This window comes from Carassius gibelio, chromosome B4, assembly GCF_023724105.1.
Source record: "Carassius gibelio isolate Cgi1373 ecotype wild population from Czech Republic chromosome B4, carGib1.2-hapl.c, whole genome shotgun sequence".
Classification (NCBI taxonomy): domain Eukaryota; kingdom Metazoa; phylum Chordata; class Actinopteri; order Cypriniformes; family Cyprinidae; genus Carassius; species Carassius gibelio.
Window position 1 is genome coordinate 27,270,943 of NC_068399.1, and position 25,898 is coordinate 27,296,840.

A 25,898-nucleotide genomic window follows, 5' to 3' on the forward strand; every position below is an offset into this window, starting at 1 on the left:
TTTTATTTCTCTTTATTTATGTATGTATTTATTTATTTTATTACAGCAGCAGATGATGTTTCACAGACATGTTATTTCCAAGGGTTTTGTGGTGTGCCCGATATTTTTGTGCATCTTTAGAGGAGAGGAGGCTCAATTAGCAGAAGTGAACTCCAATGAATATTTAAAGACGTATAAATATAAATACATAATGCAAATGTGATATGGGCTACCATTATAAGTAATATCATCGTCATTCTTATAGTGGCTGCGTCATCTGACAGCTACACGTGTGTCCTTGTATTGGAGACGTCCTGTATTTATATATAGTGAAGTTCCGATTCAGTATAGCGCGAGTAGCAGAGTGGCGCAGCGGAAGCGTGCTGGGCCCATAACCCAGAGGTCGATGGATCGAAACCATCCTCTGCTAGCCTTTTTTCATATTTGCTTTACTACAGTGCTAACATCTCAACGTAAGTTAGTGAAAGAATTACGAGCTAGGATTTTACTAAAGCAACAGAATTCATAGTTACAGTGAATATTATTACTATTATTCGGTTATTATTGTGTATATTGTTTTAGTTTCGCTTGCTTACTTTTTAATATATATTTTTTATGTTATTTTAAAATATTTATTATGCTGTTATTATTCAATTTTCATCACACCCTTTGCGTAAATTAACCGTGGCTTAATTACTTAACCATCTTTTTTATTTATTTATTTTCTGCCATATTGACTTCAGTTTGTATAAGCACAGTTTTATTGCAAATAAATGCTAATGTAGCAAAATTGTTATTTTGGTTTGGCAAAAGTTTGGTTTTATTTGTAGTAAAAAGCATGGTTAATTGTCTTAAGGGACTAGCTTCTGATATGTCCACACTTATACTCAGATTAAGCAAAATGTAAATAAGAGAAGGTTTGTAAAGAGAGGAGTGTTATTTACACACACACACAAAAACACACACACACACACACACGCACACTAGTTTCCATGTTTTATGGGTTCTAGTGTAAAAACTGTGTATCCCTGTTATCTAAACACAGGAAACTTTCTGCTGTCTTAGATTCAGATTTATAGCAACAATGTCTCCGAAGCCTAGATTACTGTATTTGTGGGGACATTTGCTCCCAGTTACACACACACACTCACACACACACACACATAATATGCAACCATTTTCCTTTGAAGTGAGCTGATCTTTTGTTTATCAATGATTTACATTTAGGCAGAGCTCATAATTTTTCCAATAAATATTAGCACAGAACAGAATCATCAGAGAAGAACAGCTTTCATGGAGATTAAAGCAGGACTAGTTCAGCGCCACACCTAAGCACACCTTCTGCTTTGTTTGAACTTCCAATAATAAATCGCCTTCATCATCAGACAGTGCTTGAAATGAATATGGTTTCATATTTCCAGCTGGTGATGTGGATGTTTATTCATGTGCAGAACATGTTCCATGAAGATGTTTTGTCGTAAATTAATTTCTGATTAGTATTATGCATTGCTAAGAATTTCATGTGAACAACTTTATTAGTGATTCAATATTTAGATTTTGTTGTTGTTGTTGTTGTTGTTGTTTGCACCCTCAGATTCCAGATTTTCAAATAGTTGCATCTCGCCCAAAATATTGTCCTTCTAACAAACCATACATCAATGGAAAGATTTTTTATCATAGAGTAATAAATAGACAGAGCTGTCATTAATTCGAATGTCACGTTCACCTGCGCGCTCAGGTGTGATGAGGCGCGCGCGCGCGTGGCGGCGCTGTCGGGTCGCGCGCGGGGGTCGGTGAGGCGGAGCGCGCGTCAAACTCAGGCTCGCGCTCTTCATTTGGTCATTTAACGGAAAACTCAGTGACAGACACCGTTCCCTGCCGAGCCGTGCGTGTTTGTGCTTCTGCCATGCGGTAAACGCGGGAAGAAACACAGAAACAGGTGAGTGTGTGTTTAACGTACACACCACACACACACACGCGCGCGCGCACTTGTTTGTTATAGATCGCGGTGTTTTTAAATGTACTCTTTCTTTGTAAACACAAAAACAGCTCGTTCGCGGTGTGTTGTAGCTAGCGTGTATTATTTAGTGTGTTGATCACGGTTCCGTTCCGTTCGCTGAATTAACGGCTGCGCGCGGTAAATACTGTCCCGGTTGCCATGGCAGAGCCGGTCACGCGCACGCGCCTGTAATACTAATGCGCTATTAATGTGTTTAGCCTTCACTAATACTTTACATTAGTGATCAGATATTATAATTACTTACATCTTTACAATTGTGTTTATATCACTGCTGAAATCAGACTTCACTGATGCATGTGGTAACGTATTATTTGTTACTCATTTAATGTAATGCTTTCTGACTACTTTATTTTTTATTAAGCGTTCTTTTTTTTAATCTAACTTGGTTTAAAGTTACCACTAAAAGTACCATATTGGTATAAAAATGCATAAGTCATGTGTAAGTCGCTTTGGATAAAAGCCTCAGCTAAATGACAGAATGTTAATGTAAATATATATATAAAAAAAAAAAACAAAGACAGAGAAAAAATATAATCCAACATCATAAAACGCATTAAACATTATATCAAGGTTTCGCAAGCTGGGCTTAAATTTAAGAACGGCAGTGGGTTTGTGAGTTGACAGAACGCTAATATTTAATCAAATCATAAAAATATTTGTTTACCTTCATGTCTATGACCAAGAACTGACACCAAAGAACTGTAAACATGCAAATGTATCATCACATTATTGAAATATTAACTTCCCCAGAGATACTTCAGCTAAATATTTTAGGTTTGAAGGACAAAAACGTTTGGCAATCACTTCATTACATCAACAAACATTAACAAAAATGAATCCAGGCATGACATATATACCCAAAGTCTTCCAGGTTTTAAATATTTTGTCTAAAACGCTCTCTGGATATGATGACAGCTATAGCTATTGTTTCATACACAGTCTAATTGCTTTATAAATGAACATTTAAGACGAATTCAGGGGGAATCAGTAAATTAAGAGTAACTAAATGCCACTGTGAGAACAACATGTAATCACATGCTCCATAAAAAGTCATTGTAATCTGATTCTAAGCATTTTTTAAGTCCTTCTTTAATGCATGAGTGCTGTCGATGATTTAGCACTTGCTCTGTAGTTCAGAGAAGCTCTTATCTGAGACGGTTCTGTGTAGGGAAGTAAATGGTTAACGGCTCTTAATAGAGACGCATTGAGACAGAGCTGCTCTCTCCAGTGAGTTTCAGTTATTGCTGCTATGAGCGGAGCAGGTCCCAGTGCTACGGGTTAAATATGGAGCCCTGTTACATAAGCGCTAATATTTCCACTAATTGAATTGAGTCGTGGTGTTCTCTTCAGCTGCTGAGACGTGTTACAGGCCTGTAGGGTTTTAAGGGTTTCTCTAGAGGAGCTTTAACCTGAACGTGAGCTTTCTAACAGGATTGATGAGATGCTCTTCACTAATATCTGAAGCGTTGGGAAACGATTTCAAAGAATGCAATACAATATTGTGTGTTACTCCCTAAAACAAGTTTGTTTTCAATCTAAAAAGTTATATTTTTGATAAAAGCCCTTTTAAAACAAACGTTAAATATACATGCTGAAGGATTGCATGAAGAATAGGATACTTTTTCTATATTCATATAAAAATATTTTTTTCTTATTAGCATGGTTAAACTGGATCATTGAAGTAAGCATCACTAATAAAATGGGATTAAATACATCTGTGTTGTTTAATTGCATCATATTCTGAGTACACATTCCATTGTTTTTATTAATTATGCTGACATTGAGTCTAGACTACAGTAATGACATCTTCACACACTCACTCCTGATTTCTGTCACCGTGGCAACACTAGAACTGTCAGTCAAGACATGGAAACAAAGTAACTGTTTGAAAAAGTAACGTGTAGATTTCAAAGCACTGTGTCACTTTAGTAGTTTCTAATCCGATCACATACCTCAGAAATCCCTGTACTGCATTATAACCAACAGTGTTATGTTAAGACTTGTGCTCCATCATGTTAAAGACAGCAGCTGCGTCTGGGACCATGTGAAACCTCCTCTGGCCCCAGGCCTGGGATTCAGCAGTATTTCTGGATGTTCTCAGCGTTTGTTTTTTGACGTCAGCTGTTTGTTTGGCAGCTCGTTGTGAAGTCATTATGGCGTTTTGTCTCTGCGAGAGAATCTCAGTCGACTGAAACCGAGCTCATAGGTTTGTTGTCACTCAGATTTTTCACTATTGGGTGTTTGGCACATTCACGGAGCTTGTTTGGTGGAGGCTGGAGTCTCTGGAGGATTTCTGCTGTTCTGTGTCGTTCTGCAGTCTTTGTTGGGAGAATTTAGTTTTACTCAATTCCTCTAAACTCTTCAAAATAAAGGGTTTTGCCAACCATTTTGGCTCCAAAGAACCTTACAGTAATCCATTCCAGAACTATTATCTAACATTTTAAGACCCTTCAAGTATATTTTGATCTGCCAGATTCTGCCAATGAGAACATCTTAACTTCTCTTATAATGAGAAGTGTTTTCCGTTCCAATGCGCTACTTCTCTGTAGTTTTTCTATGTAAATGCGTGCTAGAGGAATGTGGATAATATCTAGAATATTTCACATCTTGCATCTTTTACAGCTAAAAGATTTAAAAGTTAAACGATTTTTACACGCAGCGCTGCTCATCAATGTCAGTTCCAGAGCAGTGGACCAATCAGAAGAGTGCGGAGGCGGAGCAAACGTTGCCTGCTTTTGTTTACAGTAGGTTTACTTTACGGCAACATGGTGGAGGAGGCGTTCTGCGCTTTTTTTTTTTTTTAAAAACCCTCCTGAGCTCAGTGTCTTGTGTTTTTAAGCCCTCAAGTGATGTGCTGATTTTAGAAACTGCAGTATGCGTCGTCTCATTGAATTTTAAGACGACACGCTCCTGTATTAGAGCGAAACATGCCTGGATTGAGCGAGTTTCGTCCTGCCTTATCTACAGAGTCATTACGTCCTTTATTGTGCTCCTTTCATAGCACAGCTGCTCCTGTGACGACCTCAGAGCACAATGACCTCTGATTCTCTGACTTCCTGCAAGCGAGCGACAATCAGAGCAGAAGTGTCCAAGATACACACGCTGAATCATATCAGCGCAGGCTGTGTTTGACAAACAGGTTTCCTAATGAGATAACCAGACTCATTAACTGATCACTCTGCTCTCTATCAGAAGGACAGCAAAACAAACGAGATGTTCAGAGTTCAGAGTTCGTCATGTGAGCGCGTCTCGGCTGTGTGTTCAGGGTGAAATGACCTTCTGATGTTGTGCTGTAACTCTGTGTTCTTTTCTGTCTTTACTATCTCTCTCTCTCTCACACACACACACACACACACACACACACACACACACTTACACCCACTCTCTCTCTCTCTCTCACACACACGCTCACGTCACAGTCATTCAAAATTTTTAATGTTTTTTAAAGAAGTTTATCTGACCAAAAGTTGTGAAAATACAGTTAAATTGTGAAATATTATTACAGTTTAAAAAACTGTTTTCCATTTTAATAAACTTCAAAATATAATTTAATTATGTGATTCAAAGTTGAATTTTATCAGCCATTACTCCAGTGTTCAAGGTCACATGATTCTTCAAAAATCACTTCATAGTCAGTTTAAATAGAAAAAAAATTATATTTCACAACATTAAAAGTTATTGATCAAATAAATGCAGCGTTGACGAGCAGAAGAGACTTTAAAAACATTAAAAATCATACTGACCCCAAACTTTTGAACGGCAGTGTACAGTGTTCTCTCTCTCTCTCTCTCACACACACACACACACACACACACACACACACACAGTGAGAACTGGATCATATCCTCAGAGTAACAGCTCATTTCACACTCAGTACAGTACAGACTGTCTCTGATGAGTTATAAAGGATCAAATGTGCTTTACTGTCTCCTTATTCACCACAGCCTCCAATCACGACCGTGTGTGTGTGTGTGTGTGTGTTCAGTCACTGGTTAATTAGGGATCACAGTTCTTTCAAAACAACAGGAGGAGGGTTGTTTGTGTGTGTGTTTTCATCACTACAGAGTGGAGACAGAATTGTTGACATACGTTCCTAGATATCTGAAAAAATCAATTATATATATATATAAAATACAGTGGCATCTTTAATAGACTAATGCACAAATCAGATGTTTTCAGATGTGTTCAGATCAGCTAGTGTATATATATATATATCTATAAATCATGGCCAATTTATTGCTTTATATTTGCTTGTATGTTTCAAAGCTATATTTACTTTAATTCTTAACAATAATTAATTAAGTATTAATATATTGATTAATTATTCAACAGAATTATAAAAAAAGTAGCCTGCTTATATAATTTAATAAAAATGCACACAAATGTTTTATATAATCGTGATGCATCGTGATTTTATATTGAATTGAATCGTTGACATGATGATCGTAATCTAACTGAATCGTGCTGATTCACACTCCCAGTAAATATCAGTAGCTCTAATCTGATAAATGTGACTATATCATTTGAAGATATTACAAACATTAATATCATGAATTTCTGTGAAGAGCTCTGAAACTGTGTGTATTGTAAATAAATAAAATTTTAAATTTAATTTAAAATTAAAGTCCACGGAAAAAGTGTCTTATGTCTCGGGGGTGTATTTGTAGCAATAGACAACAAAACATTGTATGGGTCAAAATTATACTTTTTTTTTTTATGACAAAAATCATTAGGATATTAAGTAAAGGTCATGTTCCATGAAGATATTTCCTCCCGTAAATATATCAAAAATGAATTTTTGATTAGTAATATGCATTGCTAAGAACTTCATATGAACAACTTTAAAGATGATTTTCTCAATATTTAGATTTTTTCGCTCCCTCAGATTCCAGATTCTCTAATATTGTCCTCATAACAAACCTCACATCAATGGAAAGATGATTTTAAGCTTTCAGATGTTGTTGCTGTGGTGTCGTCACACAGCTTCTGTTTGATCAGGTTGTGTGTGTGTGTGTGTGGTCACTGGACACACACTGTAAGAGCGTCATGTGACACGTGTGAGGCGTGACCTCGGGCGAAGGGTGCGCCCGGATCGGGTTCCTGGAGGTCACAGAGGTCAAGAAGGTTCTGGTTCCACCTGCTCCTGTTTCTCTGCTGCGCGTCGCACCTGTTCCATCTCTACATTCATTTATTTACTCATTCATTTCTTTGAGGTTTAGTGGATAGAGAAGTACATGTGGAAATAAGAGTCGTGAATCATCAGCATCAGCTCATCAGTAAAACCTCGATCAGTGACTTCCTCATGACCTCCAGAGATAAGCTCACGCCTCACATTCCAGTCTTATTTTAGGATCAATAAAATATTTTTTTTTTGCTAATATTAAAAAATTTTTTTTTTCGTTTTCACTAATTTTGTTCAACTTATAGGTTTTTTGTTGTCATTAAATGTGTAGTTTTACTTAGTTAAAATTTTATTTATTTTAGTTTATTTTAAAGTTTTTAAAGTTATTTTAGTACTTTAAATGAAAATAAGAAATTAAAAAATTTTTTTTTTAAAGAATATATAATAAATTAAGTTTGTTATATATTACATAATAAAATATGTAGTAAAATAATACAATAAATGTCCTTTATTTCCTTTCCTGGAAGAAGTTCCTGTGGTTCCTTGACCTCCAGCTGTAGGTGGAATGTGCTAATTAAATATTAAACTAACAAACAAAGGTTGTTTTCCGCTGTTTTAGCTGAAGTTAAACGATTCAATTGACGACAGAAGAATCTGCTGCAGAACCGAACAGATAATGAAGCCTCAAGCTGATGATGTCATTTCTGTCTGGGTGGAGCAGAAACCAGGAAGTAGAGCATCCAGTGTAAACACAGAGCAGATGACCTTTGACCTTCTAAAGTGTGTGTGTGTGTGTGTGTTTCCACATCAGTTGTCATGTTGAACATGTGATTATAGTTCACTGAGTCATTTGACTCTAATCAGTGATTTTGTGCTGGACGGTCTAATAGTTTCTATCAGAAGTGTTCATGTTATATCAGAGCGGCATGATCTTCATAAATCTAGTCTTTTCCTTAATCTTTGGACAGACAGAGGATTTCATTGTAGCTTATACAAGAGTTCAGTAAAGCCAATGAATCACGTTGTTACACCAGTTGAGTGAGTCAGTGATTCAACAGTTCAATCGAGTGACTGTGAATCACTTGAATCATTTATGCAACCGATTCATTTAATAATACTTTGAGCGAGTCATTGAATAACGCATTTAATCGATTCATTCAAAAACACTGAAATGAAACACTTTGCTGTACTTATGAGAAAGTCATTGATTCATTATTTAAACAGTTCATTTTAATGCTTTTTAATGCTGATTCATTTAAGAATGAATCGAGTGTCTTTGAGAAAGTAATTTGAATCATTCATTCAACTGATTTGTTCAGATAAACTGATGCATTGAGGAATGAATGTCTTTGGTTCATTAGTTTTAATCTATTCTCTCAAGCACACTGATTTACTTAGATATTAGTTATTGATCCATTCATTCAACTGATTTGTTCAGAAACATTGATTTGTCTTTATGAGTGAGTCATTTGAATCATTCATGCAACCGACTCCTGCAAAAATGCTTTATTAGTGACTCGTTAGGAATGAATCAGATGACTATGAGTGAGTCATTTGAATCATTCATGCAATGATTCCTTTAGGAATCACGAAACGAAACAAATTCACCGAGTCGTTGAATCATTCATTCAACCAAAGATATATTTTCAACAGATCGTTTCAGTCTGATCTGAATAGTTTGAGCGTCTTTCAAACAGGCTGTTATTGAAGGATGAGCCGTTCAAGACTATATCTGACCTCACTTTAGTTTATGACTGACTATATTAAGATAATGTAATGGTTAGGAACCCTATCATTAGCCTGCGAGAAAATAATAAATAAAAGAGAGGAAACGTTGATGATACGGCCGTCATGTGTGTGTTTGGTTGCTCCAGCGCTGATTGATTGCTGGGTGTTTCTGGGACGCTTCTATTCTGAGTCTTAATTACTGGCTTCAGTATTTCTCCAGCGCTGGAGAAGCAGTGATTTCAGATGAATGCTGAATGCATGTAGATCAGCCGCCTCGCCTCGCCTCGTCTCCTCTGTGAGCAGATTGTAAATGAAGTCCAAACAGAGGAAAGTTTCACGCTTCTCCTCACAATCCCACTGAATTTAAAGTGCTTCCTACACAGACAAACTACTATTTACATACTGTAGTTGTCATGAAATACAGAATAAGATGTGGTTTTGATTCAGAGTGACCTGTGACGTGAGAGATTCACCAGTTGATGTGTCTCAGTTTGAACCATATGTGAAGACTACATTTCTTTGGACACCTTTTACCTCATATTACTAAAGGAATTTTTAATATGTTCATATGTTACCTGTGTTGTATTCACAGGCCTCATAAAGATCTTTATATAGCTGTGTTTAATAGGATCAGGACAGGTTTGTGATGTCAGCGCTGAGGATTCTGGGTAGACACAGGCCATGAGACACAGAGAAGAGCTAACAGGATTAAAGAGGAATAATGTGCAGCGTATGGATTCACAGAAACACAGTGGAGAGATACTGGGCTTCATTATCGTTACTATAATAATAAAAAACAATAAAAAATACAATAATTATATAAATAAAGTAAAATAAAATAATTATATAAATCAATAAAATAATACAAAATATAAATCAGATGACAAATAAAAAATATATAAATAAATAAAATAAAAAATATAAATGAAATGACAAAAAAGATAAATATATAAAAGTATAAAATATAAATGAAATGACAAATTAAATAATACAAGTAATGTAAATAAATAAAATAAAAAATATAAATGAAATGATAAATAAAATAAAATATATAAATATATAACAAATATAATTAAAATTACAAATGAAATTACAAATAATATAAAAATATAAATAAATAAACTAATAAAAAATATAAATAAATAAAATTATAAAAGTTATAAATATAATAATACAAATTTAAATTACATGACAAATAAAATAAAATATATAAATAAATAAAATAATATAAATATAAATAAATAAATTGATAGAAAAATAAATAAAATTATACAAAAATGAATAAGTTAAATAAATAATAATAAATACATAAATAAATGCAATGTATGTTGTTGTGGTTAAGATCCAAATGTAAAACCACTTGTATGAAGGTAAAAAAGCCTGTTTGTGATGTAAAACAATGCCAAGTCCTGATTTAGAAAATCTTTAACAAACAGACCTGATTTGACAAAGATTGATGCTTTTATATTAACCTGCAGAACTTCTAATGATTCAGCAGACTGCATTAGACTCCAGCAGATTTATGTTTTGATCGTGTAAAAACTGAAGAGGTTTTCCAGAATCTGCGTGTCCCAGCATCCTTTGCGCTGGAGTGGATAATCACAGACCTGTGTGAGTTTGTAAAGCTCCTCACAAATCCTCTTAAAGATTCCACAGTGAGAAGAAGCGGCACATCGTGGAGGCTGTGAACAGGTACGAGTCGAGAGAGAGTTTGTTCTGTGATTCACACAGGTGTGCCATGATTCCTCAGTCAGTGTTTGTTTGATGTGGCTCGTGTTGATCCGTTTCAGACGTGACGCTGATGCGGGAGCAGAAACCTGTCTGAATGCTTCGTTTGATGTGTTTCAGTCGAACAGAAGTGATTCATGTTTGATGTGAATCATCTGATGACAGTATTGATGATAGAAGTGTCACCAAGGCTGTGTTTATACGATCAAAAATACAGTAAAAATTGTAAAATATTATTACAATTTAAAACAGTGTTTTCTATATGAATATCTGCTAAACTATAATTTATTTCTGGGATCAAAGCTGAGTTTTTAGCAGCACATGATTCTTCAGAAATCATTTGTATATGCTGATTTGCTGCATCAGTGTTGATCATTTTCGTGGAAACTTGATACATTTGTATTTTTCAGGATTCACAGATGAATAGAACGTTCAGAAGAACAACATTTATATTTGTAACAACATTTGTATTCGCTCCTTGAGGAATAAAACTACAGTAAAATCCACATTTTTGAACGATTTCCGCTTAAATATTGAGTGTTATCAACATTGATAACATTGTTTTTTGTTCTTGTTGTTCTTATAATGTTGGATCGTAATGCTTCCAGTTTTTTGGCCGGCGGGGGACTGGATGTAAAGCTATAACTCAGGGTTTGTAGTGGAACAGACTCCAGTCGTCTGACCCACAAACAGTCTGTGATCTGATCAATCATTCATACGGTCAGCAGCTGCTGGACACCATCTGTGTGTGTGTGTGTGTGTGTGTGCGTTACTCAATCGGCCAGATTAACCTGCTAACGGCCCACACGGGGTTAATTATAGACGTATGTGCGGCGACGAGTGTCTGATCATTCATCATCTCTGAGTTTGATGCACTAAACGAGGCTTTAACAGCAGCATCGATGTGACACGGAGCCTGAGCTCAGAGGAGAAATAAACCACACAGAAGCTGCTTCCCAAGTTACAAAATCAGATTCACCGATTCAGATTCACTTCTGATGAGAAAGGGCCCTGACAGCTGACAAAAAGCCCAGCTCGGGTGACAAATAGTAACGTAATGCATTTACTTCTTTAAAAAAAAGTACTTCGATACTTTTTTAGGGAGTAGTGCAATATTGTAATACATTACTTTTAAAAGTAACTTTCCTCAACTCTGAAAAACAGAATGTTACATTGAAGTTCAAAGTACTCCGGTTTGGTTACTTAAGCCGCGTTTCCACCGCAGGAACCAGGAACTAAATAAAAGTTCCGGGTAAAAAAATGCCCCCCAGAAAGTCCCTGCTGGCGAGGTGGTACTTTTTTAAAGTTCCGGAACTTTCGGGGGCGGGACTTTGGCGTGAAACATTCTGATTGGTTGAGTTCACGCAGCATTGGTTGAGTTCAACCACCATTTATTCGGATCAACATTTTCAAAATATTACTGTTATTGTGTCATGAAATGTAATTTTAAAAGTATTCAGGCGAGAATGTAGTTGTTTAAAACTAAAATCTGTGGTTTATTTATAAAGACAGCGCCTATTTAAAAATGTGTTTCGCCGATCTCGTAGACGGTGAGCTCCACGCAGTGATCATCTATCACCGAGAAGCAGCCTCATCTCGGATAGATCTTCTGATGTGTGCCGCTGGCTCTGATGTGTCTTTAGTGGTTAAACATAAAATATAATTCAGCTGCGGGGTAAATCAAACCGGTTTTCTTTGGTCTGTATTCAATTTATCTATATGTTAGAATGAAAATAAAAAGGCAAATTTATATAATATTTTGTTTCATTGTAATGTCTGCATATAATCATATCCCTGAACTAAGTACATATCTGGAGCTGTTATTATGCTTAAATGAAAACCAAAGGAGGCAGTGGTATTTGATATCCTATTTCGTTTTATTGTAAATATACAGTAGGGAAAATTGCAGTAGCCAAGGCGAGCTGACTGAAGTTATCAAGTACGCTGATGTTTACAGATTTACCGGACTTGCGTCGTCGCGGACATCACACTCCCGAGACGAATGCACAAAGTCTGAACTAACTACTGATGATGCACGTCCAAAATCAGCGTACCTTTTTTTTTTTTTATCAGCGGTACTTTGTATTGAGAGACGAGTGCAGACCTACATCACCAGTCTATTTGCCTAATCTCCCCGGTACTTTACACCGCGGTGGAAACGCAGAAAGCAACAGGTCTGGGGGGGAAAAAGTTCCTGGGAAAAAAAGTTCCTGGTACAAATGTTCCGGGTAATTTCGGTGGAAACGCGGCATTAGGCTGCTCCAAAAAGTGTTTCATTACTTATTAATTACTCAAAATTCTCCTGATTACTAATTGAGGACAGCTTCACCCAATTAATTATTAATTAGTTTAGTTTTATCATTTATAATTTGAATACATTTAAATGTCTGTTATGAACTAGCTGTACATGTTGTTGTTATGAGATATCAGTACCACTGTTATTTTATTAATAAAAAGGTTAGACTTTAAATGTTGATGTTGAATCCACTTTTGTATCGCGTATTAATGTTCTTCAGTCTATACACAGTATTAAGTTTAATTACATAAGAGAAAAGTACTCGAGAGTATGTGATTTTGGATGACACACACACACACACACACACAATCAGAATCAGACCAATCAGAAGACCCTGGAGGCGGGGCATGCTTTTGTTTACAGTAGTGAAAGTTTGGTCGTAATCACATGATTTTCAAACACCACTTTAGACTCCTCCCACAATGTTTCATCCAGCACTGATTACAAAACCAGAAAATCTGATCTTTGTTTTGTGATTGTTTCATAAATGAATATGAGTGGTATGTGTGACTCTCAGTCTCTCTGAGCAGTGAGACAGCATTGATGAAGATGATGATGATGACGCTGTTTTTATTGTGTTTCAGTGGATGATCTGTGAGCGCAATGCAGAGTCCAGACATGAACGGATTCGCCGGAGTCACAGCGCAGTCTTCACAAATAAAGTAAGCCGAACAATCATAACAACTAATGAGATTTTAAAAAAAAAACTGAAAAATTACTTTTTTTATTAAATGATACAGTAAATATAAAAGTTAAACCACCATGTGCGAATCACTGAATCATTCATTTTACAATTCATTCAAACGACTGATTCATTCAGTAACTTAATGACCAAACGTATGTTTATAATATGTTGCTGAAGATTAAATATAAAGCAATTTATTTAATAACATTAAATAAATGTTTTTTCATCAGTTTAAACATTGATTATTCTCTACCTGTTCGCCAGTCTCGCATATCCGTCATGTTTGTAGTTTTTCAACCCTTTTTATGCGTGTTTGTAGTTCTTATTGAATCTCTGTTTAACATGCAGTGTGTTGTGGGTAATATTAGCCATTATCTGCACCAATCTGCACCATCCGGGAATCTTTGGGATACTCATTTTAACATACTATGATTTGGGACATTTTGGACGGATGGTATGTGAATAAGGACGCAATCTCTCTGAATGAGTCACTGAATCATTGACTCACTTGATTCATTCAAACCATGGATTCACTCAGTAATGAATCACCGCTGTGTGTTGATCAGAGACTCACAACGGTTCCGCCGCAGCTTTGATTGGATTTGTGAAATTGATCAAATTTGCAACACAGTATTAGTTCTTGTATATTGAGTGGTTGAATCAAATCAATATCACACTTTGCAGTTCACTGAATCACTCAGTTTTATTTATTAGATGGATCATTGGGGTTTTTGGTGTGACTTGAGTGAGATGAATCTGATGTTTTATTGATGTTACCTCTGCTCCTGATCTATTGAACACATTCATTATTGATCTGTGGCACAATTAGTGTGACTAACAGATCAAGTGTCCACTTTACTCATTAACCCCACACACACACACACACACACTCAGGCCGTGAGAGACCGTGGACAACACATGCATCACAATTAATTCACTAATCCTAGAAGAACAGCAGAGAAAGTGTGAGTATGGATGAGCGCTAGTGTACTAACTCTTTCTCTCTCTGTCTCTCTCTCTCTCTCTCTCTCTCTCTCTCTCTCTCTCTCTCTGTCTCTCTCTCTCTCTCAGTGGTCACGGCTCACTGTCTCCAGATGTTCCTGCCAAAAGGACAGGTGGTAAAGCTCTGTACGGTAAGTGTGTCCCCCTGCTGTCTGCGTAGGGAACTGCAGCGCTGCTGAACCCCTGAACCCTCAAAACACTGTCACCGTGACGTGAAGAACATGATGAAGACCTTTTGTCTGATTCCCAGGAGGGATTCATATGGATATATTCTACTGTGTGTGCATGAGAACACATCTGAGTCGTATTTCACCACAATAATAATAACAGTACATTTCTATTCAAGTCAAGTGGCTTCATACAATACAGCTTCACGGTAGTAAACAGAAAAATAACAGTTTTAATGATGCACAATTCATCAGTCAGACTAATTCAATATCAAGCAGCTCTACAGAAGACACTAGAGTCATTAATCAGATTAGTGTTAAATGAAATTAGTTCAATTTCAGAGTCATTATTCAGTTATTTTCAATCAAAATGATATGTTACAATATTTATATGCAGTGCACTCATCAAATTGGGAGGAAAATGTATTTTATTGTCAGGAAAATACAGGCTTTGTTTGCTTTACTGAGAGCAGTTTTGTGGAAAAATTGCTTTTTATGGAACTTAATGTGTTACTTTTACGTTACTTTTTGTCACCTGTGCTGGGATTAATTTTTTTGAATAAGGTGAAGATGTAAGATGTGAGATGTTCTCAGAGTGTGTGTGTTTGTGTGTGTATCACATCATAGCAGAGGTTAAAGGTCACAGTGAAGAAACCTACACGTCAGTCACTGTGTGTGTGTGTGTGTGTTTTCTCTGCACCGTCGCTCTCAGGAACAGATGGAGTGTATTTCCTCCACACCTCTGCCAAACACAAAAAGAAAGGTATAAGCCGATGTGTGTGTGTGTGTGTGTCCAGTTTCTCCTCTCATGCTAGTTTCCCAGCTGAATCTATGAACTCCTCACACTCGTGTGATTTGATGTGTTCGGTTTTGTGCGTCCACACGGAATCTGTTCTAGACTGAGGCTGATCGTTCAGTCGAGCTCCAGAATCACGACAGAAGATGTGAATAACTGCAGATTCCATCTGGACACGCTTGTGTGTCTCTGATGGAGATTATATAACAACATCTGCTCTTTCCTCAGAGCAAAGGAAGAACTACACCAAAAACAGCATCAACAGCCTGACGGACACGTCACAGTACCATGTGGAGGTGAGACACGCATCTGTTCAGGAGATTGAGAGATCCTGAGATGAGCCAAGATCTGATCACATCGACCACTTCAACTATTGGACACACACATAACTCACAGTAAACCACAGCTTCACGGGGCTTATTGCTCTTATAAAATGGTTATTTCATATACGTAGTAAGGTTTCACAGAATAAAACAGAGCAAATAAAGTATAATGATGATATTAATAACAACAGTATTGTTCCACCTAACAATGAAGCTCCTCAGAGTCAGCTGTGGCTGTAACAAAGTGGTTGCCGAGCAACACACAAATGTAAACAAAGGTGTCTGTTACTTTGTAGCGTCAGTCAGCTTTGAACGTGGCTCAGCCAATCAGCATCAAGCACTGGAACTAACCGGTTTATAATATACTCTTATGAATATTTCAAATGCGCTTTTATTTATTGTTTACAACTTCATTTTAAATTTAATTAAAGTATTAGTCATTTTGACATTATTAGTAGTTTCTGTTATTATTATAAATGTCTGTATAGTTTTTATTAATCAGTTTAAGTGTGAATTATTTTAGTGCATGAATTTAAACAAATCTTAATTCTAATCCAGACATTTATTTTATTTCAAGTAGCAAAAATGTTTTTTAATGGTTTGAATTTAAATAACTAGATAATAAAGTAAAATTATTTATGTAGCACTTCTCCAAAACAGATTAGTGTTAATGTTGCAAAATTCATGAATTGTGAATTCAGATCAATTCGGTTCAAGTTTTGTTCTCGTCCGATAGTATCAATGCATTTAAACTGATAATATTACTGAATGTTAACCATCTTTTAAAGGGGACTTGACTTTTGTCTCCTGCAGCATCTGACCACGTTTGTGATGGACCGTAAGGAGGCGATGCTGACCATCGAGGACGGCATCAGGAAGCTGCGTCTGCTGGACGCTAAAGGCAAGGTGTGGACGCAGGACATGATCCTGCAGGTGGACGGGAAAGCAGTCAGCCTCATCGACAATGACAGCAAGGTTTGTGTGCAAAATAGAGCGTATTGTTTTGTTTTTTTATATTGAGATTCTGGTTCTCTCAAGATTCTGAAGACAAAACATTAGACAACTAAACAGAATCCTGTGTGATTGATGAATTAATGATTCAATGACTCACTCAAGATTCACTTGTTTCATTACTGGATGAATCAGTGTTTTGAAACGAATCTTTTGAATGATTCAAAGACAAATACATTTGAACAGCCCCCTACTGGTGTAACAATGTATTCAATACATCTTTATTCGAAGTGTCAAATTACCCTGATTTAATCTATTTTGAAAAAAAACACACAGGAATTCATAGGCAGAATCGAATTTTGTAAGTTCCACAGAGGAAATTATGTTAATTTAAAAGGAGTAGTTAACCCTAAAATGAAAATTCTGTCCTCATTTAGTCACCCTCGTGTTGTTCCAAACCAGTATGAGTTGCTTTCTTATGTTGAACATAAAGTGAGATATTTTCAGAGGTGTCAAGTAACGAAGTACAAATACTTCGTTACTGTACTTAAGTAGAAATTTGGGGTATCTATACTTTACTTGAGTAATTATTTTTCAGCCGACTTTTTACTTCTACTCCTTACATTTTCAGGCAAGTATCTGTACTTTCTACTCCTTACATTTTAAAAATAGCTTCGTTACTGCTATTTCATTTTGGCTTGTTTTCATTCCGGGTGTCATCATTCAAAAAAAAACAAAACAAAAAAACAAACTATAGTATCCAGATAAATCGCGCCATCCGGAAGCAGTGAATTTGATTGTGGTTGGATGAGAAGTATAAACATATACCATTCTGACACCCTATTGGTTTGTACGTGATCCATCGCACCTGCACATGACACAAATCACATCACACTCCAGCAAGGACATAGCCAGTTTTGGGCTCGTTTATCAAAAAATATATATTTCTTAAAAGTAGGGTTGGGTTTGGAACCGGTATCCGATCGCCTCAGAGTCAGTCCCCTTAAATTTCACATGAAACCAGCGTCAGACCGGTCTCCTCCCGTCTTTCAGCGCGCTCTTCAATCCACAGAGGCGCAGACCGCGAATGGAGCAGCGCATGCGCACTTAAACAAACAGAGGACACAAGGTATGTGTTTAATAAACAATCACTCGGTTTCTCATCTGTAAAGTTTTCGCTCATCACACCACCGCCGTTTCCTCCAGCGAAAATCTAGCCCTTAACACATATGAACGAACACATACTTTAATTACACTTATTTAAATATACTTAATTTAATCATACGTTCTTTATACATACACTACTGTGCAAAAGTCTTAGACACGTTAGTATTTTCACTTAAAAGAATGGTGTTCGGCCAGTAATTTATATATATTGCTGTAGTGTGTCAGTATAAAATATCAGTTTACATTTCCAAACATTCATTTTGCCGTTGTCAGACTGCTTGTGCATTCAAAATCGCACTAGATTATTATTAAAATTAATGGCAAACTGATATTTCCTACTGACACACTACAGCAAAAGATATAAATAACTGGCTTAAAACCCTTTTTGGGGTGAAAATACTAATTTTTCCATAAGACTTTTGCACAGTACTGTATTTTAAAAACGACATTTTTGCTACTTTATAAAGAATGAGCATACAGTAATTCACAGAACTGATAAAAGACAGTGACAGACAGCACTCATCTTAACTAAATATCAGAGTGATTGACAGAGATACAGTAGAAATATTATGTGTGGTTTTGTATTAAATAATGACCCAGATTGTGAAATACATTTATTAGCCTTAGATTAAGGGAAGCACAACTTGGGAAATGAGAGCATCCAAGCTGAAAGCTATGGATTTATTTTAAATATTTGTAATGTTCTTAAAGTTATCCATAGTTTTTTTTGTGGTTCTTTTTTTTAAAGGGGGGGTGAAATGCTATTTCATGCGTACTGAGTTTTTTACACTGTTAAAGAGTTGGATTCCCATGCTAAACATGGACAAAGTTTCAAAAATTAAGTTGTACGTTTGAAGGAGTATTTTTGTTCCCAAAATACTCCTTACGGTTTGTCACAAGTTTCGGAAAGTTTTTTTTCGAGTATGGCTCTGTGTGACGTTAGATGGAGCGGAATTTCCTTATATGGGTCCTGAGGCACTTCTGCCGGAAGAGCGCGCGCTCCCGTATAGCAGAGCACTGAGAGGCTGAGAACAGACACTGATCACTGATCAGAGCCAGAGCGTCGCGAAAAGTCACAAAAGAAGTGTGTTTTTGGTTGCCAGGGCAAGACAACCCTGCACAGATTACCAAAAGAGAAACAGCATTAAGGGACCAGTGGATGGAGTTTATTTTTACAGAGCATCAACGGAGTTGTGCAAGTGTTTGTGTTTGTTCCCTGCATTTCGAAGATGCTTGTTTTACAAACAAGGCCCAGTTTGACGCCGGATTTGCGTATCGTTTATTTCTTAAGGATGATGCAATCCCAACGAAAAAGGGTCACGATCGTGTGTTGGAACCGCAGGCGGTGAGTAAAACTGCTTCAAATATCTCTGCCTCCTTGTTAGTGCGTCCCCTCCCATGCCGGAGACACAGGTTCGAGCCCCACTCGGAGCGAGTCGTTGCTGCTGCTGCTCTCGTTCAGTTTCAGCCTCTGGATCTGATTCTGGATCATAAATAAACGGCTGAATCTGACTGTAAGCCATAGATTGTTTTGGATGATGTTTTTTTCCTCAAGGTAATGTCACAGCTTCCACATGCTCTCAACTCAAAAGCCTACTGGGGCTCGTGATTCTTTAGCTCCGCCCACACGTCACACCTCCAGCCGCTCGTGTTTTTCCGGGAAAAATCGGTACAGACTATCTTTCTCTTATGAATATAATAAAACTAAAGACTTTTTGGAGTTATGAAGGATGCAGTACTACTCTATAGGTACTCAAGATTAACAGGATATTGAGTGAAAACGAGCATTTCACCCCCCCTTTAAAGTATCGGTTCAGGCACTGTTTAGGAGTACCGTTTTAAAAGTATCGAAAAGGCACTGGACCCTACTTAAAAGTTATTATTTCTCACTGGCTCATTTACCAAATGAGTGCTTTTTCTTCGTCCTCCACAAATTAAGCTACTGTAGGTAGTTCGGTAGCGAGACGTTTGAATAAATTAGCATTTTTGATTGACGATGCGATTGACAATGTTGTGATAGGCTTTACCAACTTTGTAACTCGTTCCCCCCCCCCGAACACTGGACATAGCAGACGTATGGACCAAATACAAGAAGCTATCAATCAAGAAAGTATCAGGATTATGACTTATTTTTCAGTTTTAGTTTTTGATTAATCACTTGGAATAATCATTCATTTTGACAGCACTATAATGTTTACTGTAAATAGACAGCCATACAAGTGTAATTGTTACTAAGCCTGCACCAATGTTCTTGTCCATTGCCCTCGCAGATTCCTGCAGCTAAGTTTGGATGTACATTTACATTCCATTAAGGGTTATTGATGACATACCTCTAAAGTTTGACTTTTTGCACCATAACAATACTTATTGGCAACTAGTCATCATATCTCTAATCCTTTAATGTATTTGCATTGTACTAAAGTGCGTTCATTTTAAATGGGCATATATGCGGCTGATGAAGACCTGAAGGTCGAAACGTTGCTTGATTAAATTCCTCTGGAGCAGTAGTTTTCAGTGTTCAGACTTCACTTCTTTATTTGTCTATATCATTCAGTTGTCTTGCACCTGCGTCCTAATTGGATGTTTGGGATGTGCACACCATTTTTGTATTTTCATACATGCGGCTGAAACAGGAAGCCTAGTGCATCCCAAATTTTTCAACATGAACATTTTAATATAACATTATAGTCATTATGGCCTATGGCCTTTAGAAAAATGTTTTTTTGAGGAGGGGTAGTGCACAATAGGCCCCTGTGGTGCGGCCTAAGCTTTTGTTCTTAATGGCATTTTTTCCCCCTTACATTACTTTTACTTTTATACTTTAAGTAGTTTTTTAAACCAGTACTTTTACACTTTTACTTGAGTAAAAAGCTTGAGTTGATACTTCAACTTCTACAAAAGTCTTTTTAAACCCTAGTATCTATACTTCTACTTGAGTAATGAATGTCAGTACTTTTGACACCACTGGATATTTTAAAGATTGCTGGTAATCAAACAGTTGGTGGTTCCCATTCACTTCCAAAGTTTTTTTTCTCCTACTGTGAAAGTCAATGGGTACCACCAACTGTGCACCAACATGCAATATGAGCAGTTTTTAATCTAAATTAGATGGTATAATTACGAAATCTGAAGCAAAAACAGAACGGTTTGACTTCAGTTTTGTGAAACTATAAAATATCAGCATGACACAGAAACAGCAGGCGAGCTGAACTAGATGCATATTTACTCTCTGCGTTTCCTTGGTTACCGCTGTAAACAAAGTAGCTTTAATATGCATTGTACAGAGGCAAGATAAACAGAAAAAATACCATCTAAACCCTTCTAAAGACAGTGATTTCCCCTCAGACATACATTCATATAAACTCCTAGCCCTAAATGAATCGTGATTGTTTAGCATCTCAACCGATTTGAATCGAACTTCAACCGGTAAATCATTACATCCCTAAAATAGAATCTTTTGGTAAATTTCCAGAGCGCAAACACAAATACTCAATTTTTTAAAGTCTCATGCAGAATGTGTGAGAGATGGCAGCCAGGCCTGAAGTGTCTGACTTTACTCCAGTGATGCGTGTATGGGCTGATCGTGCGTGTGTTTCAGAACGAGCTGGAGAACTTTCCTCTGGCCTCGATCCAGCACTGTCAGGCCGTGATGAACGCCTGCAGCTACGACTCCATCCTGGCTCTGGTGTGTAAGGAGTCTGGTCAGGGCAAACCGGACCTGCACCTGTTCCAGTGCGACGACATCAAGGTCTGGTCTAACTGCTTCACGTGTTTGCTGACCGACAACTACTGAGTACTTGTATTAATTAACTACATGTACTTACTATAGGATTAGGGTTACTTCCATGTAATTTTGCATCATTTATTATGTAGTTTTATATTTATAAAGCAAATGCACAAACCCAAATAGGTAATAAAACAGTTATCGCCCTTTGCAATAGTTAAAATGTGCATGAGTAACTGGGAATTTAATTGCTGATTACAGTTACATTTATTTTGTAATTAAATCAGGCCAATTTGATCCACATGGACATCGAGAGCGCCGTCAGTGACAGCAAGGGCGGGAAGGTCAAGAAGCGTCCAGAGGTGCTGAAGTAAGTCCAGCGCTTGTGAATTATGAAGATGTCTGTTGCCACGGTTACGCAGCATCCGTTTCTCTGTGTCCATCAGAATGATCCTAAAGAGTGACGGGACCATCCCTCCGCCCCCAGGAGGCCCCGCCCCCGAGCTTCCAGCAGCTGTCAATCAAACGGATGGCAAGAGCCGAGTGGCCAGTTGGACTCCGTGGACCAATGAGCAGCAGGAGGGTAAGAAGAGGCGTGTCTATCATTAACCCTCGAGTTCCTGTTCCAGAGTTTCACTGTGTGTGTGTGTGTCCTCAGATGATCCACAGAGACATTACACAGAGCTGGATGGCTCTCCTGGGATGAGCGCATCGCAAGTGGACAGAGATGTGGTGAGTATTTACACTGATACATCACATCCTGTTCCTGCTCCTGAGGATGCTTAATAAGTCTTAGGAAGCATACATTTGATTTTTTAATTTCAAGGTTATTAAGTCTTAAAAAGTGTGTGTATACATGTATGCAGTTATATGCCCCCAAAATTTAATATACAATATATAAATTGAATTTGAATGCTAGAGTGTGACATAAAAGGTGATTTCTATGCATAAGTATAGAAAAAAATCCCGTTATATAGGTAAAATGCTGCTGTTAACAGCACATCCCTTATAATTTTTATTTTAAAAGCCTTAAAATTAGACTTAATCCGCCAATGAGACGAGCCCATCACTGCAGATAAACTGGGCCTGTTTTAAATATTTTTTACCGGCTAGGAAACAGTTTTTGTGGAATTGTATTAAATACAGGCAAAAAAATTGGGGAAACAAACCAAATAATGATTTATTTATTTTTGGGTAAAAATTTTGATTGCAATTTTATAATTTGATAATATTTAGCAGTGGATAAAACACATCATGAAGACTTTCAGTCAGTTTGATGGTTGTGCGAGAGTCATGTTGGTGTTGCAGATGTCTGTCTATGTGCGTGTGTGTGTGCACATGTGTGTGTGTGTGCCTACAGCAGATTGTAAAATACTGATGTGTGTTACAGCAAATCCTAAATCACATTCTGGACGACATCGAACACTTCGTCACCAAACTGCAGAAAGCCGCCGAGGCCTTTAACGATCTCTCAAAACGCAAGAAAACCAAGAAGAGCAAAAAGAAAGGACCCGGAGGTAAGCATCTCCACACATCCTCATCATCCTCATCCTCATCAGTGTGTCATGAGCGTGTTTGCTGTGTATGTCTTTAATCAGAGGGAGTTTTGACGCTGAGAGCTAAACCTCCATCTCAGGACGAGTTTATCGACTGCTTCCAGAAGTTCAAACATGCCTTCAACCTGCTGGTGAGTGACGTCGAACAGGTTACCATCCCAATTACAAACATTAGAAAAATTCATTTATATGATCTGTGATGTGATTATTGATTGACATTCCAGGGGAAGTTGAAGAACCACATTCAGAACCCTAGTGCTGTGGATCTGGTCCACTTCCTGTTCAATCCTCTCAGACTGGTGCGTCTTCTGATCATGTGTGTGTGTGTGGAACAGTTGTTCTGTCAGACTGACGTTTGTGTGTGTGTGTGTGTGTCTCAGGTGATCCAGACGTCTGGAGGAGTGGATCTGGCTAAAAGCGTGATCGTTCCTCTCCTCACCAGAGAAGCCATTGACTTCCTGCACGCGGCGGGTTCGGCGGAGGAGAGACACTTGTGGGTCACGCTGGGAGACGGATGGACCAAATGCAGGTACTGGAGCGTCTCTATTAATAACAAAACTGACCGATAATGAAAGCTTCATAGAACAGACTCAAACAAGATATAAAGCAACACATACCTAAATTTCAAAACCTAAAAAAATAACCGACTGATGTTTACATTTTTACAGAACAAACACAACCGATATTTAATTCTCCTAACCGAACAAATGTTTAATTTTATACAGAACAAACACAACTGATATTTAACTCTCCAAACCAAACAAATGTTAAATTTTATACAGAACAAACATAACCGATATTAAACTCTCCTAACCAAACAAATGTTACATTTTTTACAGAACACGACCGATATTTAACTCTCCTAACGAAACAAATGTAAAAATTTTTACAGAACAAACACAACTGATATTTAATTCTAACCGAACAAATGTTTATTTTTATACAGAACAAACTCAACCGATATTTAACTCTCCTAACCAAACAAATGTTTAATTTTTTACTGAACAAACACAACCGATATTTCATATTTCAAATCGAACAACATTTAAGTCTCTTAACAGAGCTGATTAATGTTTATATTTTTGAAGAACAAACACAGCCGATATTTAAATCTCTTTACTGAACAAAACTGACCGATAATTTGGTCTCTTAATAGAAATGCCAGGCAGAGTGGTGAGTGAGAGGAGAATATATAGTCCGTGACAATGGGCACCAGGTGTGTGTGTGTGTGTGTGTGGGTGGGTGAACAGGTGTGTGGAGTAAAGGTAAATGACTCCGGGATAATGGGAAATGGCGTCCTCTGGTGGTGAGAGAGAGAAACACCGGGTCCGGGCTCATGACAAGAAAAAGCTCAACTGTCATTTAAATATTTTAACAGAACGAAACCAACCGATATTTGAATCTTTTAACCGGAAAAAACTGTTTGATGTTTAAACATTTTAACGGAACAAAATTAACTCACATTTACATATTTTAACCAAACAACTTATATTTAAATCTCTTAACTTTTAACAACTGATGACATTTAAATCTCTTAATTGTCTCTGAAAGCACAAACACATGTATGAGTCTCTGCTGAACCGATATAAGTGCTAGACAACACTATAAATACAATATAGCTAGGCAGACGAACTCAGAACGGTTACGATATCCCAGGTTTAAATCGTGCTCAAATTTATTTGATTTTGATGCAATATTTACACTGAAGCTCGCAGGAGGCTATGGTAAGAGGCATAACATTTCCTGACCAGGCACAGAGGAGCCAATCACAACACACACTGGCCCAGCTAACCAATCACAGCGCATTTGGTATTTCAGAAGGCGGTCCTTCGTTTGATACATGAACTATTCGAGCCGTTCATCCCAGACTGGAGAGAGAGGTGCTGTAATAATGTAAAATATGTGAAACATAATGTGTTTTCGAACAACCCAGTATGAGAGCCTGTTCTAGTACACCCCCAAAACACAATCAAGTTCAAGCATCTTGTCTCGTGTGTAGGTTGGAGTGGCCAAAGGATCACCTGTTTCCTCCGCACACGCTGTGTTTCCGGGACGGCTGGGAGCCGCCGGTGCTGGTGTCTCGTGAGCAGGACGTGGCTCAGCTGGCGGAGAGGCTCGGTGCGGCTCAGAGACCCGTGGACAGACCTCCGCTCGACGTGAGACGCTCTTTCACCTTTAACACTTACAGTGTGAAGCTGTGAAGCACTTGTTGACGTGAAAGTGTTTTCTCTCCTGACAGCAGCCGCTGGTTCAGGACTTCCCCGGTGCAGACGGGTACGGCTACAAACACACCTCTTACAAGCGCTTGCACCTGCTGGAGCCGGACACGGCCGTGGCTGCTTTTAAACACGCGGTCAGCCGTCATGTAGATAGGTAAAACCCACCTGGGTACGAGCGACCTCACCGCGCGCCCTGGAGAACCGGCTCAGTGCAGGCTGTGCTTCTGGGGCTGTTCTGGGGTCATTCTGTTTCTCCAAACTCTCAACTCTGACCTGAACTCTCAATCTGTTAAAACCTCCAGGTTTCTGTCATCTAATGGAGTAAAGTCTCTTCCCGTCTCGTTCTTGAGCTCTGAGACGCTCCTCCATGGCGGCAGCGGTCGGTCAATAACTACATTCATCTGTAGATTCAGCATTTAAAGAGAGCGAGCTTGT

The 25,898-nt window shown here is 37.7% G+C and overlaps 1 protein-coding gene across 9 annotated transcripts in view; it reads left to right on the forward strand.

Moving 5' to 3' along the window:
* The first annotated feature begins 1,749 nt into the window (after nt 1-1,749).
* eps8a (epidermal growth factor receptor pathway substrate 8a) overlaps nt 1,750-25,898 on the forward strand; it is a 31,661-nt gene continuing 7,512 nt past the window's right edge. For 3 of the 9 annotated variants that reach the window (XM_052554578.1, XM_052554582.1, XM_052554585.1), the window contains exons 1-16: nt 1,750-1,918; nt 13,458-13,535; nt 14,630-14,691; nt 15,440-15,490; nt 15,752-15,819; nt 16,660-16,821; nt 21,563-21,712; nt 21,976-22,058; nt 22,135-22,271; nt 22,347-22,420; nt 23,079-23,205; nt 23,287-23,375; nt 23,469-23,543; nt 23,625-23,773; nt 25,244-25,400; nt 25,484-25,617. In XM_052554578.1, the coding sequence (XP_052410538.1) occupies nt 13,477-13,535; nt 14,630-14,691; nt 15,440-15,490; nt 15,752-15,819; nt 16,660-16,821; nt 21,563-21,712; nt 21,976-22,058; nt 22,135-22,271; nt 22,347-22,420; nt 23,079-23,205; nt 23,287-23,375; nt 23,469-23,543; nt 23,625-23,773; nt 25,244-25,400; nt 25,484-25,617 (1,577 nt within the window). In that variant the 5' untranslated portion in view covers nt 1,750-1,918; nt 13,458-13,476. The remainder of the gene's footprint in view (nt 1,919-13,457; nt 13,536-14,629; nt 14,692-15,439; nt 15,491-15,751; nt 15,820-16,659; nt 16,822-21,562; nt 21,713-21,975; nt 22,059-22,134; nt 22,272-22,346; nt 22,421-23,078; nt 23,206-23,286; nt 23,376-23,468; nt 23,544-23,624; nt 23,774-25,243; nt 25,401-25,483; nt 25,618-25,898) is intronic. The other 6 variants (XM_052554583.1, XM_052554580.1, XM_052554584.1 and 3 more) reach the window with 6 other exon arrangements.